The 18,434-nt window shown below is 40.3% G+C and overlaps 2 protein-coding genes and 1 long non-coding RNA gene across 7 annotated transcripts in view; 2 read left to right on the plus strand and 1 right to left on the minus strand.

Annotated features, from left to right (window-relative positions):
• The first annotated feature begins 29 nt into the window (after positions 1 to 29).
• Positions 30 to 9,669, plus strand: si:dkeyp-117b11.1 (SH2 domain-containing protein 6). The gene is made up of 19 exons (XM_039802156.1): positions 30 to 620; positions 3,663 to 3,688; positions 3,793 to 3,827; positions 3,941 to 3,978; positions 4,421 to 4,514; positions 4,620 to 4,687; positions 4,804 to 4,855; positions 4,969 to 5,073; positions 6,127 to 6,155; positions 6,512 to 6,548; positions 6,678 to 6,756; positions 6,990 to 7,020; positions 7,207 to 7,243; positions 7,367 to 7,463; positions 7,645 to 7,682; positions 7,879 to 7,922; positions 8,008 to 8,076; positions 8,439 to 8,597; positions 8,776 to 9,669. Exons 1-19 carry the CDS (start codon positions 474 to 476, stop codon positions 8,890 to 8,892), a joined length of 1,302 nt encoding a protein of 433 aa, XP_039658090.1. The 5' UTR covers positions 30 to 473; the 3' UTR covers positions 8,893 to 9,669.
• On the minus strand, positions 528 to 15,052 carry LOC120560048. The gene is made up of 3 exons (XR_005639408.1): positions 14,854 to 15,052; positions 3,775 to 3,840; positions 528 to 2,361 (listed from the first exon to the last, which is right to left on the minus strand). It is a non-coding gene; the product is annotated as an uncharacterized LOC120560048 (long non-coding RNA).
• Positions 15,053 to 16,271: 1,219 nt separating this feature from the next.
• The window catches only part of cltcl1 (clathrin, heavy chain-like 1), a 29,931-nt gene continuing 27,768 nt past the window's right edge, over positions 16,272 to 18,434 (plus strand). For 3 of the 5 annotated variants that reach the window (XR_005639500.1, XM_039803338.1, XM_039803339.1), the window contains exon 1: positions 16,272 to 16,721. Coding sequence is in view for 4 of the 5 variants with exons in the window: in XM_039803338.1 (XP_039659272.1) it covers positions 16,680 to 16,721 (42 nt within the window). In the remaining variant the exon portion in view is untranslated. The remainder of the gene's footprint in view (positions 16,722 to 18,434) is intronic. The other 2 variants (XM_039803340.1, XM_039803341.1) reach the window with 1 other exon arrangement.

Consider the following 18,434-nt stretch of genomic DNA (forward strand, 5'->3'; position numbering starts at 1 on the left):
AATTACAGTGCCCCTGTCCTATTCAATAATGCTAATTACAAAAAACTTTGGAATGAAATGGCCATAACATAAAACCATAGATAAAAACAACAGAAAACTACCTTCCATGATAAAACTGTAAATACAATGAAAAGCAAACGGCATATAGGATTAAATTACAGTTCATGTCCTCCTTAAAATGTTCTGGTTTTAGCCCACTGTACCAGACTGTACTTCTGTCCCTTGTGGAATTCAGTGATAGCATGTGTGTGTATCAAAAGTTAATAATTAATTTCCCCGTTTGATTGCATATATAATACAAAGGAGATGTTATTTACCAGTTGCAGCAAATTATATAAAATTCTGTTATATGGCCATAAACAGTTTGCAGTAGGGAAATGTGAAGCCATGTTTGAGCTGTGCAGTGTTTGCAGCTCGTTTAAAGTCGGGCCGTCCGGCTGCAGGCGAGGCTGTCTGTCTCACACAGGTAGGAAATGCAAATGAGATCAGTTAGAGCTGCTCTTCACATTTTCTCTCTATCGCTCACTTTCAATCTTCAAAACCATTTGCATCCAAAGACCGAAACAAAGACATTTCCCCATGACTTGAGCTGCGAGAGTCGACCCCAAATCATGACAATGGTAAAGAAATGTTTTATTTTTGTAATATTTTGGTTTACATTCTGATAATTTTGGGTGGAGTGAGAAGGAAGTGAACAGGTGTTGTTAATGTTAGAGTTGAGTCAACTGTAAACCTCCCATGTAGTTAACTTTTATTTCAGCATGTTTTCTTAGGGAGTTCTGAATGGGGGAAAGATGTGATGGCAGCTACACTGTTAAAAGTTGTGATTGTGTGGAGTGTGAAGGCAAACAGTAAAAATAACCCAGACGATTCATGGTGTTTGAATATAATCTGAAAGTAAAAACACCTGCTGGTATCAGCGTTGTGCTTTACTATAGAATTAAGGTCAACAAGTTTGTTAAACTTTCTTTTATGTTTGTTCTTTGCTGAGTGGTCCTCCATAAAATGTGTTTCTTAGTTGACTAAGTTGAAGTCATTAGATTTCAATCAAACATTTTTCAGTGTTTTAAGTTTTAGTTTAATTTACTAGGATTTCAAAACATTATTGAATCAGTTGATACAAGAGATTTTTTAATCTGAAATGTATCAAATTAAAATATATTGGAAAGCTAGCAAGCACATATGTTGCACATACTGTACATGCATTATTTGTTTCAGGTAGACCGAATAGTGTCACTTGTACATAGTTACATAAAACATCTCAAGCTTCATATTTAGTTTGTAGTTGTTAGATTTGAACTATTTGAAATATAGATACTTTTCTTGCCAGTGATATTTCTATCACTTTCCCATAATGTATATCAGACTCTTTTTTCAGTGAACATGACCATGCAGTAGTTTGGATGGTGCTGTTGTTCACTGAGAGATGGTGTTGGAGTTCAGTCTGCAAAGTTTCAGGCAGGGAAAAATGTATTTATCTGATAACAAAAAAGACTGTCTGAGACTGAGAGGAGTTTGTTTATTTCAACGTTTAATTTTGGTGGTGATCTTTTTGAATAGTTTGATTATTTTGTCAGGTGCAAATGTTCCCAAATGTGTTGATCTCCTTGTAGAGAGTCACAGAAAAACAGACCTATTTTCTTTCACAGTGAGAACACGTCTGATCATAACATGTTTGCTCATATAGTTTTCACTCTCTAGCCAATTTGGTAACACGGATATTATTGTGTATAGGTAATATCTCACTACAGTAAGTAAGTAAGTATTCGTGGAGGGGTAAAACAGCTCTACGGTCTCATGTGAGCCTTCTTCCTGCTTTAATATGAGTTATCTGTTGTCAACTATTCATGCAGATAAAATGTTTTGTGGTTGGAGGAGTTCCCTGTGTATTCACATGTTGAAAACAAACGTGAAAAAAAATGGAGGTCCAGTCTGTGATGTGTGAATGCACTTAAACTAGTATGGAAAAGAGAAGAGCAGAAAGTGTTGAATATCGATCAATGGAATATTGTGTTTAAGAATATACAATATTTGGTCAGCTTAACTAAAAATGGAAAGAAATACTCAGCACATCTTAATGGCTCTCTCTCTTCTCAAGTATAAAAATTCTAAATTATAGTAGCTATCGTAGCTGGTTATTTTTTCTAATATAATTGCTAGTGATAACACAGCTACACTATTACTATTGTCTGAATAGTGACACATTTGAATGAATGTCATCGTGTCTTGTCCTTGTTTGCATCAGCTTTCACTTCATGGTTACATGACTTTTTCCTTTTTCCTCCTGTTGGCGTCCTGGGCGGTGATAACACATTTCACTGAGACTTTACAGGTGGCTCATCAGAGGGAAGTTACAACAGGCTGAAAACAAAGCAGAACATTGTCACTGTAACTTGACCCGGCCTTAAAATGCAGATATTTTTGGAATTACTGTGAGAGGTCATACTGTAAATACTGTAGCAGAACAGTAATGTATCTCTTCGTCATTTTTATCGCCTCTCACCTGCTCCTCATTTATCAGCAGTAAAGCAACTGTGACACTCTGATATTTTGTGTGCCAATGTGAGAGCTAGAAACTCTGCAGTCCCTCCCTCCTCTGTCCGCCTATGATAATTTACTTTACATCAAAACTTCCCCTACGGCTACCTGGCACTGTGGGAAAACAGATACTGTCGCTCCACTTCCTGTTTTCACTTGACATGCCGTGTGCGTTTATCTCCGCCAACCCCAGTTAAATCCCTGCAGATGAACTCTTCTGTGTTTGAACCAATAATGGGGATAGATCTCTGCTTCAAAACAACACTGATTGCAAATGTAACCAGGCAAGTCAATAAGAACAAATTATTTTTTACAATGGCGGCCTGGCAAGAGGCAAAACCTCCTGAAGGAGGGGGGGTAGGGGCTTACCTAAAACCAAAAGTCACAGAGATACAACTCATGAGGATAAGATTCACCAGAACTAAATAAGTTACAGTGAAAATACTGAAAATCTACATATAAACAAATAGGTAGTACTTAGATCTTTCACTTATGTAAAAGTATCAAAGTGTAGAAATACTCTGTAACAAGTAAAAATCATGCATTCATTATCATGTACATGCATTATGTTAGATATATTAGCATCAACATATAGGTAAGTACTAATAAGTAGCAAAAATAAAAGTACTCATTGTGCAGAATGGCCCATTTCAGAATAATGTATGTCATATTATTGGATAATAATTATTGATGCATTAATGTGTACATTACTTTAACGTTGCAGCTGGTAAAAGTGGAGCTAATTTTAATCACTTTATATACTGCTGGGTAGTTTGTGAATGCCCCTCTCGGGTCAATAAAGTCTCATCTTATCTTAACCTCCAATAATACATCATCATTTATTTTTTATTATATGTTAAATTGCATTTATTACTCTGAATCTACAAAGTAACCAGTAACTACATACGTGGAGTGAAAAGTATCATATTTTCCTCTGAATTGTGGTGGAGAAGCTTAAAGTAGCATACAATTCCAGTAAAGTGAAGTACAAGTCATCGATACTTGGTGACCTTCCACAAAAAGCAGTCACTGACTCAGGCCTGACAATGAAGCTGATAAATAACTACTAGTTAATGATTACAGGCATGCTCGAAATACTTATATGAGGTTTCTGTGTTTTTCAGAGCTTCTTTGGAAAACTGAAGAATCTGTAAGTATTTAGGCATTTAGCAAAACCTCATTAGTGTTGCTGTTAATTTATTATGCATGAAATAAAATGGTACTGCAGCATCTTACCTGTCCTCTTCCTGTCAGACACAGTGGACCTCCAGCTCCACCCAGAAGGACAGGTGAGATTTTTACCTGAATGACAAATGAAAAGGAAAATGTTTTGATTCCTCCTTTCTTTGTTTCCTCACCAGATTACAGACTTTTATTATCTATCAATGTCTTTTCCCAACAGATGACAATGCAGGGTTTGGGTGGCCACAGGATGAGTTTGTGAGTAGAAAGATAACACTTTCCTGATTTTTTGCTATTCTTAAAGGTGCTACATGTGGAATTTTAATCATCTTTATCTTATTCTTATGATATCACCACATTTTCCATAAGCCCTGTTGCTTCTTTTTGTAGGGGATACCATATTGCTGCTTGTCCATCCCCCTCTCTATGACAAGAAGTGTTTAATGATGACTTCTTTATCTAAATTAATTATAAAATAGTTTTTCTATTGGCCTTTCACTCAATCAGAGCTTTGTTGCTTACAGCATATAGAACTGCAGCAGATTTCCTGCATAGTTTTACGCTGTTGCACAATGGATTGTAGCTGTAGCTATGGTTTCATTAACTGATACTCTTGTATTAATGTCTTAGTATTAATGTGGTGATTTCTATTTGTGAAAATACACCTTTAAAATAGTAATATATTTTCTAATTTTCTCAGGATGACGATGAAGGTGACATGTATGAAGCGCCTCCCTGTGAGCGTCCGGCTCTGAAAGTCTCTCCGAGAGAAGAGGAGGAGAACGTTTATCTCGGTAACAGCACTGCACTGAGTCATAAATGCAGATAGGGTTAGGGTATAAACAGTTCCTGTTCAGCATACTTTTGACAATTCTTTTACTTGATGCTACTTTTTGCAGAGACGACGTCCAATCCTGCTATTCCGCAGAGGCAGGCAGCACCTCCACCCAGATTAGGCAAACCCTCGGTAACAACCGCTCACTGTACTCAAAGTCTGTTTCTGTGTGTCTCTGCATCCGTCAAGACATTTAAAATGTGTTTAGATATGTTGCATTTCTTTTAATTAAACAATCTGTCATCCAGAAACCTCAACAGCGTGCAGAGGATTTCTTCCATGATCCCAAAACTAAGAAACGTGAGTCATTCATCTGTATTCATTTGCATGTACACACAACAGTGCTTTTTGGGGATTTTGTTCATTCATTGTATAACCTCACCTCTCTTCGTCTCTTTAACCCATTTATTCAGCACCTGAGATAGACAGAAATGAGAAGCCTGGGAGAAAGAAGATGATACCTCCTCCACCGGTCCGCTCTGCTCCTGCTCCAGGCCCTGCATCCAACACTGAAGAAGGTGCAGTGATCACTTCTACCAACACAAATAAGCCTTTCATAGAATCAATTATCAGCTTGAAAATGACTGTTCACTGAGAGGAAGGTTACTATATTAATGAGGTGATATGAAAACCCCATATACTCAAATAAATATTTGTTTTATTAGTTGTGTGCTTCCACAGAAATACAATCCCTTGATAAACATAATCCCACCCAATGAAAGCTTTTGCATTTGCTGTAGCTGCTGCACACCTGTTGTCTCATAGACCATTCCCAAAAACAAGAATTGTGTGTAATGTTTCCAGCAGTAACAGCGGTTTGTTTGGAATAAATAAATACAAGCAAAACTGAACTGAACAGAATGAGCAGAGACTGCAGCTGTTACTGAAACATAGGAGAGAGTGCCACCTATTGTTGTGCCACTGAGCTGCATCTTAAGCCTCAGAGACTCAACTTAATCTGCGAGAACACCAAAGCAATCATCACTTTGCACCGATAATGTTGCCAAAATTGTCACATTGTCTCATGTCAATAAAAGATTATTTCTACACCCTTTGGCATTGACCGATTGTCTGAAACTTCAGATCAAAGTTTCATGAGAAAACTATGTAAGATTCTCTACTTGAATATTCCTCTGTGTCCCACTTTTGAACTGCTCGGAATAATCTCTCTATTACACATTTCTAAATACCTGAAACTTTTCCTATTAATCTCACTAACCGAAGCCAAGAAGGCAATGTTCCAAATCTGAAAATTAAAAACTGATGTATACATGACAGTTAAATCTAATGAGAGATCATTCAAACCTGGAGAAATTTACAACATCATTAAAGACAATTTAAAATCCTGGTCACACAGGTTGGATTCTTCTACTTCTTTACCTTCTGCCCCAATAATATACTACAGCACAGAATGGGTTACACATTCTCTGGTGCCCTGTGTTTGACTGCATGCGTTGGTGACTCTTTTTAATAATGTATTCAATCTTTTTTGGGCTGTTCACCATCACTAAAGGCTTGTATGATAACACAACAACACAGATCACTGCCAGTATTTTCTTTCTGCATTTCAGATGTGTATCTGGATCCAAATGAAGAACAGGTAATATAAGATAAGATAAGATAAATCAACAATTCTAAAAGCTTAATACATAAGGAGCAAAGAGCCTTGGTATGAGAGAATAATGGGTATAATAGGTAATAAAAGGTAATAATGGCCATGCTGTACACATGTATATGATTGGATGTTACCAGCCACATACGGTAGCTGTGAATGAGACAGTCATTACAAAGCATAAATGAAACTAATACTTATAATAAAAGTGTCAGTGCTCTGCCTGAACAGTGAAATGTTATGCTTCATTACTGCTCCCCCCCAACTGTTGACACATTTCTCCATGTATAATATGTAAATATGTAATATCATGATATAACAATATTTGTCATTTTGTGTTTCAGGAAGATAATGATGAGCTGTATTTAGAACCTACAGCTGGTAGGTTTCATCACACTTCACCAAAATAAGCTCTGTACTTTAAGTTTGCATGAACAGTTTAAAAATTTTTTTTTCCAGATGATGAAAAGTTAAATACAAATTCTAATTTCCTTTCCTTCTGCTCCTCAGCTTGCCCTCCTGCCGCTCGTGGGCTGATGAGGATGCCTCCATCTGCCAAGACAACATTTGTACCTTCTCCCATACCTTTGTAAGTGCACTTCAACCCAAAACAGCTTTCTACCTACTGCCTAACCAGAGAAAGTTGATACGCACTAACCAGTGATATAATCTGTCTGCATAGCTTCTTACACAATGCCACGTCAGACAGTGATGCTACTGTGTTTTTGCAGCAAAATGCAAATGTGGCAGATATACATTTGATATTACACAGTAAATATCTGGTACTAAACACGTAATGAAAATTAACATTCTCATCTGCAGGATGAAGCCTCCGGTTCCCAGAGCTCAGTCTGTGAGTGTGTCCATTCATCTCAGTGTTTAGTCTTATCATTTTCTTATGCTAAGCTCTGTCCTAATTTAAAGTAAGACTGATTTAGAAATGGAAGTTTTCATTCTCTCACTCTGTTTCCATTTCCTACGTAGGAAATTAAACTCATCAGTATGACACAGCAGTAACTTTTTATTTGCCTCCTTTCAGAATTCATTTTTGCCTTCCTTGAATGAGTTGACCCCGGGTAAGGACCCCATCTTCTCTACTCTTTAAAAACTGACCATACATCAGCAGAAACTACATCCAAAATAAATAATTTTGATCATGATAATGGAGAGTACATATCTTGTCTTTTTATCTCCTTCAGTTGAAGCAAGACGTGGCACATTTCCTACCAAACTCCCTCCACCAACTCCCAATGTTAAGCCCCGTCTGCCAGCAAACCTGAAGGAAGCCAAACCCAGGTAAGAGGTGAAGGGTCCAGAGAGGTTTGTTAGACAGATGACACATCAGTTAAAAGTGTTAAAACTGCAATGATTTATATTGATCTTCAGCATGTTTTTGCAGTTGATCCCATCTGCAAGTGCAATCGTACATCAGAATTAAATTCAGTGTATAACATTAGCCTTCTTGTCTTTATTCAAGCCTTCTGAATCCTCCTATGGCAGACACAAAGCCTGTGGGTAAGCTCCCATTTTTCAAACAGTCTTTTTTTATCCTAAGAGATGACTGTGATCATTTGGGGTCTGCTTAGAGTCTTCATTTAAAGTAATCCAAACATTGCATGGATCATACTTTACTTCTTTTTAACCATATTTATTAACCCTCTGACTGTTAAGTGCGGATTTCCCAATCATCATGTTTTCTATCTCTTTTAAGCCACCTCTGGTGGTATGAGGGCAACCAAACAATCTGGGAATGAGGTATGTTATTCAATTGCACACAGAAAATCTAACACAAGTTTGAGGACAGGTTTATTCTTGTTAATATATTTATGTCACATTACAGGACAAAGAATGGTTTGCTGGAGATTGCAACAGAAAGACAGCTGAGGATCTCTTATTGAGGGTCAACAAGGTAAACTAAACAGTGTTATGTTTCATTAATAATCAGCTAGTCAGTCTGGAGAGTCTTTTTAACCACAACCATTTCTTTTTATTCTTAACTGAACAAACTCAAGGGCTTAAGGCAAGGGTGTTGCACAGATGATGGGGAAATTTGCTGAGTGTTTATGTGCATATTTTTGCTGACAGCCAAACCTGAGTAAGACACCTTCAGGGCTTCCACGTCTTTTTACATTCACCTTCCCCCTAATTCTTCTTCTCTTTTAGCACTCATTGTCCTAACACAGCTTCCCAAACGTTTCTTCTCTATCCTTTTTATTCCCTATTCTTTGTGTCAATCTTGCTCACTTTTTCCTCTATTTTTCTTCTTTATAGGACGGTGCCTTTCTCATCCGTCACAGCTCAGCCCAGAGTGCGCGGCAGCCCTACACCCTCGCTGTGCTCTACCAGCAGAAGGTGTACAACATTCCCATCCGCTTCCTGGGAGAGACACAAGGTTACGCCCTCGGAAAAGAGGGCAAGAAGAACGAAGAGGTGAGAGCAAATTAAATTTAAGAGAGGGGAGCCGCAGGGGAGCAAACTAGAGAGAGAGAGAGAGAGAGAGAGAGAGAGAGAAGAAGAGAGCAGGATTCTGGAACTTTAGGCTTTTCATTTAATCACTTTATTTTCCTTTACCTTTCTCTCTCTCTCACTCTCTCTTTCTCTCTCTCAGATTTTCAGCACCCTCGACGAGATGATCTCTCACCACAAGAATAACCAGCTGCTTCTGATAGACAGCAAAAGCCAGGCCAAGCACACAGCATATTTAACCCACCCTGTACGCCCTTAAAACCACACAACTGGGAGCTTCTCTCATGGTATATCCATATGAGTTACAGGATAATTACAGGATAATTGCAGTTTAAAAAGTTTACTGTAGGTGTATTGTGTGTCCCAGAAGTGTAATTAGAACTATCAGTTCACCCAAAGTACTGTTTTCATGATGTTGTTTATAGATTGAAATAAACAATGCAAACTTTTACTGCACTGAACCATTGGCAGAGATTATGTAAACATCACCAACAGTTGCTCCAAAAGTTACACTCAGGTAAATGACAGCTTTAACTTACTGTAAAGCTCAGAGATCCTAAAGTTATGTCGTTTGACAGAGTGATTTTCCTGTTTTGTCATCGTTTTAGCAACAATTGCACAAGGTTAACTGTTCTCTCGTAAAAAGGAAAATGTGTCACTCACTGTATGTTTCCACAATCGGATGAAGAAGGGATGATGTTATTTTCAGTTCGCTGTATTTCACTCACTTTTAAACATACAAACAGTATGTCTCTGCTGTTACGTGATATCAAACCACATCACAAGAGCCTCCCAATTTGCAGCTAAAACCTTCACCTAACTTTGTGCCTCCTGCTCATTTCCATTTTTACTGTATGGTCATGTGTGATGAACCGTTGAGATACATATCTCCATGAATCATTTTATTTTAGTCACGAGTACAGATTTGTGTGTTTATCTTTTTCCAAGTTTAGTTAAGTTTGATGACTTTGATTTTGAATATACTGTCTGTTACAGGTTTCTTTTTTGTGTTATATTGTAGATATTGTGCAATACAGTCAAGTCAAAATGCATCTTTGCATGTTTTTATTTTATTTCTTTTACTACAGTTTCCGTATATGTTTACTGTTGTTGGCCAGTAAACATCTGGTCTTTATTTGTTTCTGCGGTGTGTGTGGTTCATTTAGAGAATAGGTTGATGCTTGATGAAGTCCTTTGATTACCTCCGCTGATGTCAATCCTTAACTTTGTGAAGGTCAATGTGGTGAGCGGTGGGTTTGTGGCTTTAACTAAGAAGCTGTGTATGTGCTGTGTGTGTGTGTGTGTGTGTGTGTGTGTGTGTGTGTGTGTGTGTGTGTGTGTGTGTGTGTGTGTGTGTGTGTGTGTGTGTGTGTGTGTGTGAACTGCTTCCCAGTGGCCACTGACCAGATGCTGCTGGTTACACCTGCTTCCTGTCGAGTAAAACCAACTTCTCTGCGACCAAACCATAAATCCTGGGCATGCCAGCATACAACATAGCAGAATCCTTCAAGATTGTAAAAATCAACTTTATGCAGATAACAACAACAACAACAACAACAACAACAACAACTCTCCAACCTTGTAAAATAATACATAACCCAAATTATGGCTCTAATGCGCCTGGAAGTCAAAATTACCTACAGAGTGAACATCAAGATATTATGTCTTTTAGTTTTTAGAATTGCCTTTTGTTTTTACAGTATTAAAATTGTTTCAGGTTGTCTTATCACATTACCTGGTAGATTTCAGTACAGGCTAAAAGATAGCATTAAAGGGCAACTATAATATAGCATTTTCAGGATTATACTTGCATTTTGTGTTTGTACTTTAAAGGTCCCATGGCATGAAAATTTCACTTTATGAGTTTTTTTAACATTAATATGCATTCTCCCAGCCTGCCTATGGTCCCCCAGTGGCTTGAAATGGCAATAGGTGTAAACCAAGCCCTGGGTATCCTGCTCTGCCTTTGAGAAAATTTAAGCTCAGATGGGCCGATCTGGAATCCAGAGAAAGGGGGGGTAATCTTGCTCCTTATGACCTCATAAGGAGCAAGATTACCTCCCCTTTCTCTGCTTTGCCTGCCCAGAGAATTTGGCCCACCCATGAGAGAGAGAGACATCATGGCTTTCAAATGAGCAAAGTGGCAGTTGGTCAAGGCCACACCTGCACCCTCCACCTTGCCCCCTCTCTCTCCTCCTCAATATCTACAGACAAAGAAATGCACATACTAAGGAAAGCTCATTGTGGGACTGGCTCGTAGTGGCTGTAATTCTGCACCAAGGCTGAATTTCAGGAAAAAGACTTCAGTAACAGTATTAGGGGACCACTAAGGTCTATATAAAAGCATCCAAAGAGCACCATGTCATGGGACCTATAGGGCCCTATTTTAATGATCTGAAACGCAAGTATGAAACGCAAAATGCAAGTAGCTTCGTTTATTATTTGTTTATTATTTAGATCCCCATTAGCTACTCCATTAAGCAGCAGCTATTCTTCCTGGGGTCTTAACAATTTTTACCAAAATACTAACATCAAAGCTGTGGGCGGATCTTGGGCGCTGTTGCTATTATAACGGCGGGATAAATGAGTCTTGCGCCCGACGCAAATCTAAAATGGGTTGGTCTGAAGTAGCTAGGTGTGGTTTGGGCGTAACGTGCAATAAACCAATCAGAGCGTCATCTCACATACCCTTTAAGAGCAGGCGCGCTTGTTCCATGGCGGATTGCTATTATAACGGCGGATTTTCCTGGCGCACGCCAGCGGGAGCTGTCCGGGATGCGGCAAAGTAATAAATGCCCGTCTTGACCGGGTGGCGATGTTGCTGCGGCCTCTCAGGCGCATCTCCTCAAGTCTGGAGAGGATTGCTGCAGCCATAGAGTGTGGGCCTCCAAACGCACCTGTTGTGCCCTTTCCTCCTCCCCCCACTCCATCTCCGTCCACCCGCTCCATCAGGAGCGCATCGCGCATTACTCCCGGACCAGATTCCGCCGGACTGTCCAATCCCACCGTAGTTCAACATCACGTCTCCTTAAGTCCTCTAATATTTCCTCATTTATGTCATCAGCACATCCATGATTCATGGAAATGTTCTATAAAACACAACAAGCCACAAAGAATGCTGCGACTTTTTGAGGACTGTACTGTAAAGTGCCTCCTGACCTATCCAAACACCTGAAGCGCATTTTCAGTAATATTTTTCTTTGTAATTATGTATGGTTTGCAAAAATGGGAACTGCTGCGTCCGTGTAGATGAGAGAAGTGTATGCGCGTTGTGCACACGCTACATTATGGCCAAGCATGCGCCCCTAAAATAGCATCTGAATAACGCGCTACTGACTTTAGACCAGGTTTTTACTGGTCAGTGGCGGAATTGTTTTCTGAAACTGCAAAATAGCACCAGGTAACGTTTGCGCCGGAACACGCCTCCTCTTTTTGCTGAACCACCCCCGGGAGCGCAAATACATTCCCTAATTTACCGACGTGCGTCTGTGGAGGGAAAAGTCCGCTGTGCGTGGGGTGCAAAATAGGAATGATACATGCGTCGGTGTACAAAGGCAATTGCGCTGAGTGCAAGATAGGGCCATTAATGTTAAAAAACACTTTATTTTTCTCTCAATGCCCATGGCTGCTGCACCTGTATTCACCCTCTGTATGAGACGCTCTGTAGGAGCACCTGTCTCTTTATCCCTCCTCCCGATTAAAAGCCCAGTCTGCTCTGATTGGCCAGAGCGCTTCCTGGAAACTCCGGAGCCTCCGCTCCGTCACTCTAAGGGGCCGTCCACACGGAAACGTTTTTTTGTGCAAACGCACATGTTTTGCATCGTTTGGGCCGACCGTCCAGACGAATCCTGCAAACGCACTGCCTGAAAACGCACTTTTTTGAAACCAGGTCTCAGGGTGAAAAAATCCAAAAACGGCTCTCGTTTGGCTTCGTATGGATGGTGAATACGGATCCGTATCGATGATGTCATCGCCACACCCCTCTTTTACACCCTCTCCCACGGCCGCTGACGCACACAACTGCGGTGAAGCTAAGCGAGCATGTCCCATCTCCATGGTCAAACCAGCTCACTTCATCTAAATACTCTGCTCCCTGACCCTTCCCTCTGGATTCTACACAACATATATTGCTAACGTTATGTAGCCAACGTTAAACATCGCTAAAGTAGCTGACCGCTCCAGCAGCGAAGTAACGTTAACTGCTATGGCTATCTGTTTATGAAGTGGAAGTAGATAATTTATCAACTAGCTAGCTAATCTGTCTGCTTATCAACTCCCTAAACGGATTATAGTAACTTTTACCACGGCTTATTGTAGAAAGGCTACTGCAAGAAAAACGTATAGATTATTAAAAAGACATCATTCATGGATCATTGATGTTTGTTTGACTGCCGATGTTAGAGCTAGCGAACGTTAAGCGGCCGTTAGCTTCGCTGCTAGCGCGCTGCAATCATGCAAAATAAAAAGCAATCCAACAGCACATTATACAACGTAAACAAAGACACGTTTTCTTGCGGCAGCCTTCATAAAATGAGCAGTGGTGAAAGTTATTATAGTCCACGGATGTATTAAGAGAAAATGATAATCTAGCTAGTCATGTTATGATGGGAAGTGGAAGTGACTATGCTCTTCTTCTCCGTTTTTTTTGGTAAATTTTCTGTAGCAGAAACATATAGGCCTGGCATATGAAGTAGCGTATTGAGTCATTTACAAGTGGATTCGTTTGGACGCAACTATTCTTGAAACGAATCCAGGGAAGACGGGTAAAAAAAAGATCGTTTTGGTACATGTGGACGGGGCCTAAGGGGGTAAGCGAGCATCCGCAAAGCGTACCTCCTATGGAGACATTTTGATGCTAATATGCCATCACCTGCCATTAGCATTCCATTTACTGCCATTCATTTAGCCGTCACTTTGACAGCAAATAACTTTACATCTGAAGTGTTTAAAGACTCTATTTGTCCATTGTTTATTTCTAAAGAAACACGGCAATGTATAAAAGGCTCCATTACCTTGTATCTCATGTTATGGCTCCATAGCAGCCGTTTTTGTAAAAATAGGCCAACGATTGTGTCATAACCACACGACTTACTGTTGCATAGTAGACAAATTACCATATACTGAGAAGAAGCTCAAGTTTTGACTTACATTAGCTGTTTAAGTTTAATTACTAATGTTAACTAGCATTTTAGCAATAATTAGCCTGTGCCTATGTTATCTCCTTACTTATACCTACGCTCGCCGTCTCTGCAAGATTCAGAATTATTGAGATTTCTCTTGGCACAGCTACTAGAAGACTTACAACTTTCAGACAGGTTGCTCACGTCACATCTACGTTGTCATGCTCAGTTTGAGGCTGCGCAGCAACGCTCAGCCCTCAACTGCAACACGGTATATAGCAGGACTTTGTTCTCTCAATACAGGGGTCTTCAACGTTTTTTTAAGCCAAGGACCCCTTAACTGAGAGAAAGATAGAGCAGGGACCCCCTACTGCATATGTTGTATATTAAGTTGCATAATAAACACGTCTACAGTAACGTGTAGGGCGGCCTAAAGCCTTTATACATACCTTTTTTGCATATAAATACTAAGCTATTAAAATAGCCTAATAAGTGTTGGTGTGATTTTATAAACCATGTTTTAATGTTAAACATACATGTGGCACATTAAATCCTTAGGATGAACTGTATCTGTGGATGGCCCTAGTGACTATACCTATAGGCCTGTAAGCCTATCATCAGAGGGGAGTTATATTTGCTAATAATATGTTAGATTCATGTTAAGACTTTTTAATTTTTGAAAAAACTAACAAACAACACAACAATTAACAATAATTTGGAGGCCCCCCTGCATTGACTCTGAGGACCCCCTGGGGGTCCCGGACCCACTGTTGAAGATCCCTGTCTTAAAGGAGAACTCCGGCTGATTTGATTACCTGAATTTTGATCGCTAGATATCACCGAGTACTGTCAATAGGAAAAAAAACGACCAAAATGGGTGCTAGCAAACTGAAGTTGCTGTAGCTAATGGCCAGAGCTCCCAGTTAGCTAAAATGCCAGTTGTGGGGGCATGTTTTAGAGTGCCTTTGTGCCTCTTAACTGCAAATGCAATTAAAATGTCTGTGCAACATGAACAGGGCCCTTACGTGACAACAAGATGCATGTTCAACTTTGACATTGTGAAGAAACCGTTTAAAATTAAAGTTTGTACTGTCACCTACCTTGCCTTGGTAGCTAGCTCGGACTCGGCATCCGGGTAGAGGGGGTTCAGCCAGGTTTCGGTGATAATCATCATGCAGCAGTTCTGTGTGTAGTTGTTCGTTGCTATGCTCATCCATTTTGTGTGCGATGGATCTGGGGTTGGTGAGTAGGAGGCTTGGCAGTGGAGGTCTGTGTGGTAGTATCCTTAGCCAGGCTAGCAGGCCCGACCGGCATCCACACATGCCAGGGTCGAGGCCACTGTCCTGTGTCTCGTCTTCATTTGTTCTCACGCGAAGTGGTACATTCTGCTCCTGTTTCACTTGTTATTATTATTCAATGTACTTTGCTTGAGGCCACTGTGATCCTAACTATATTATAGTTATGGCTTAAGCTATATACGCATACACCAAAACCCACTTGGTCTCTTATGGAAACCTTTTACATTCTTGTTATATTTATCTGCAAATAGTAAGAACATTATTGTACACTATCTTATGCTTTATTAGCAATATAAAAAGATTTGAATCAACTGTAAATAAAGTGAGTTTTTATTCTTGATACAGTTTTTCTGTGTTTTGATAGGATCCACTACTTTACAGGGTGATCATACTGTAAATGTCTATGCAGCACCTAATTCTGCCCTTTGATACAACATCTTACCACATTTAGCAATTGAGGAAGTTACTGTATTGTGTGAATCAGATCCTTTTGCAACAGTAGCTTTTTGATTTCAAATGATGTATGTGCTTTACACATCCCATGTGTAATAATGACTCACATCAGTAGGGTAAAGGCCTTTGTTGATTAATAGGAAGTATTTTCAGACCAACCGCAAACAGCTGACAGGTCTAAAGGTCTTTTTAACACTGCAGTTTTTTAAAATTTTGTTTCCATATGCAAAAATGAGTCCACAGACTCATCATATGCATTTCACAAGACCAGAAAGTTTGTCTTAATAGCAAATTAAGGGCAATGCATGACAGAAAGGTTTGCTAAAAACTTGACTTACTGTAGGCTAAGAGTATTTTTTTTTAATTAATTGATCAATTGTGTATATAATAATAATAATAATAATAATAATAATAATAATAATAATAATAATAATAATATATTAATAATGATAATAGTTTCAGCTCCTTGGAAACACATTGAAACGTCAGCAGTCCAGTCAGGTACAGAGCGTCTATTCATACAACAACACCCTTTTTTTGATGGAAAGATGAGTGTGTGTGTGTGTGTGTGTGTGTGTGTGTGTGTGTGTGTGTGTGTGTGTGTGTGTGTGTGTGTGTGTGTGTGTGTGTGTGTGTGTGATTTTGAAGAAATCATGCAAAGGTGGGGCGCTTGTCACGAGCCCTGATTTCGAAGTTTGTGGGAAGGAAGGGGGAAGGGGCTGCGGCGGAGGGGTACAAACTGCACATCCGAACGTTTGCACTGACATCTCGGAGGGAAAAAAAAGAATCCACAACACTGGGAGCTTATGAGAAGCCATTACTTACAATAACTCAGCGAGGGTTTTTAGGACAGCCCCGAATCCTTACAAGGCTCGTGGATGAACTGGTTTACGCACCAGTAGCAGGCTAGTTGAAGTGGACTAGTTTTCTTGGCGGAGGTGCGGAGTTTATGATTCAGGATTCAGGATTGGTGTAGGGGGACTACTGAATGGGAGCAGTCACTGGATTCGTGTGATACCAACGCAAGCCAACCAGACCACCTAGGCTACTGCCCATCATATCTGACTTTTGGGGACGTTTAGGGCACAAACAGAACAAGATCACCGCTATTCCTCCTTCTGTCCCCTTCCCCTTTCCTTTCTCACGGATTCTTCAGAAAGATAAATTCTCCAGACATGGCTCAGATACTGCCGATACGATTTCAGGAACATCTGCAGGTAAGCGGACGCAGAAAAGCCCTACAATTAATTGCAGCTCATTTTTTTTTTGCGCAGCTCCTCGACCATGTAGGTCCGCGCACACATGGCACATGTCGCATTTAAATGGAATCTGAAATAGGGCTGCAGGGTGGTGCTCAATATAGCTACAGGCCTAGTTTTCTCCTGCCGGGCAGATGATGACTTGTAAAAATTGACCAGTCGGATCGTATAAAGCTCCAATGCGGACCTGTGTGTGTGTGTGTGTGTGTGTGTGTGTGTGTGTGTATACGCCGCAGTTTTCCCCATCAAGTGGAAAAACGCCGCTGTCATTTTCAATCCGCGTCGATGCAAACTGCGGTGTCTTGACACTTTATGCTGCAGACAACTGAGCTCAGCTGTTGGTAGTAACATTGTAACTGAGACCTGAATGGCACTTGCACTCCAGCTTTGTGGCTACCATGTTGTTGTCATGTCCTGCAGCAACATATTCCTACTGTGTATCTGCAAATGCTGGGCGTAACTGACAAAATCGCCATAATATATTGTTAAGATAGCCTAATGATTAAATGAGCTGTTTTTAGACCGTGTCCTTTCAGAATATGTGTGTGAAGAAGTATAAGCATTTATTTTGCACTCACTCAGTTGCAACACTTCTGAACACTTAAGTTCAGAAAACTGCATCACTCAGCTGTAATGCAGCCAGTAAAACAAATTATTTGAGTAATATCTTGATATTGCAATAACCCTATATGAAATCTAGTTTCATATTACAGCATCAATACTATTGACATGTGTCTTCCTGCTCTGCTTGTTGGTATTTTCATGCCAGAGGAGCATCTGTGCGGCTTCAAAATGATCAGCATCAACATGACAGAGTTCCAAAGGCCCTGTAGTTTTTGGTTGGCAGTCTCTTGGTGGAACCCCCCCCACAAAATACCCCTTTTTACAATCTGTGACAAAAAAGAAAAACAAACCAGTTATTTGGTCATCTTTGGAAAAACTATTTCCACTATGTCCCCATTTTTATCTCTGGTTTGGTTTTTGGTAATCACTGTCCCATAGCAGTGCTTGGTGCCTTGCAGCCAAAAGAGAAAGTTTGTGACGCACCCCTCCACCTCCCCTCGTCTGTAGCCTGTTGTTATGGTAACAGCAGGCAGTGAAATGGCCTTTCACTAGAAAAAAAGCACAGAGCCCCCACCCCCCTCTGCTCCCTTCCTCTGGCCAGTAGCCCCACTTTCGTCAGCCAAAGATCCTTTATCCTCCAAAAACTGTGCTGGCCAAGAGGCTTGCAGGCTACCAGACTCCTCTCATCGCTGACAGGCTGTTGCCCGCTGATGGAGGGCAGTGCAGATCCTGGCAATGTTTGGGTTATTACTTCAAATTGCTCTCAACAGCACATACCTTTCCCTTGTACATCTCCTAAGAAACCCTCCCCTTGAGTGATAAGCAGCAGACTGCTTTACGTTCCACTTCTACCGTGAAATCCCAGCTCTGCCCCAGTCGTATCCCTCTGTGAATCTAGGTGGCTCCAGCAGAGTGAAAAATGCTTGGAATTTGCAAACCCAGGACTTTGGGCCTCAAGTTGTTTAGCTATTTTTTTTCTTCGCCTGGTATTTACAGCTCAGTGTCTGCAGTCTGGGCTGGGGTTCAGGGGTGTAACATGGGCCCAGCTTCATGATGAAGTGCCAGCTTGTTGAACTAGAGGTTGTATGAGATAAAGAGCAAACCAAA

Source organism: Perca fluviatilis, chromosome 6, assembly GCF_010015445.1.
Source record: "Perca fluviatilis chromosome 6, GENO_Pfluv_1.0, whole genome shotgun sequence".
Taxonomy (NCBI): domain Eukaryota; kingdom Metazoa; phylum Chordata; class Actinopteri; order Perciformes; family Percidae; genus Perca; species Perca fluviatilis.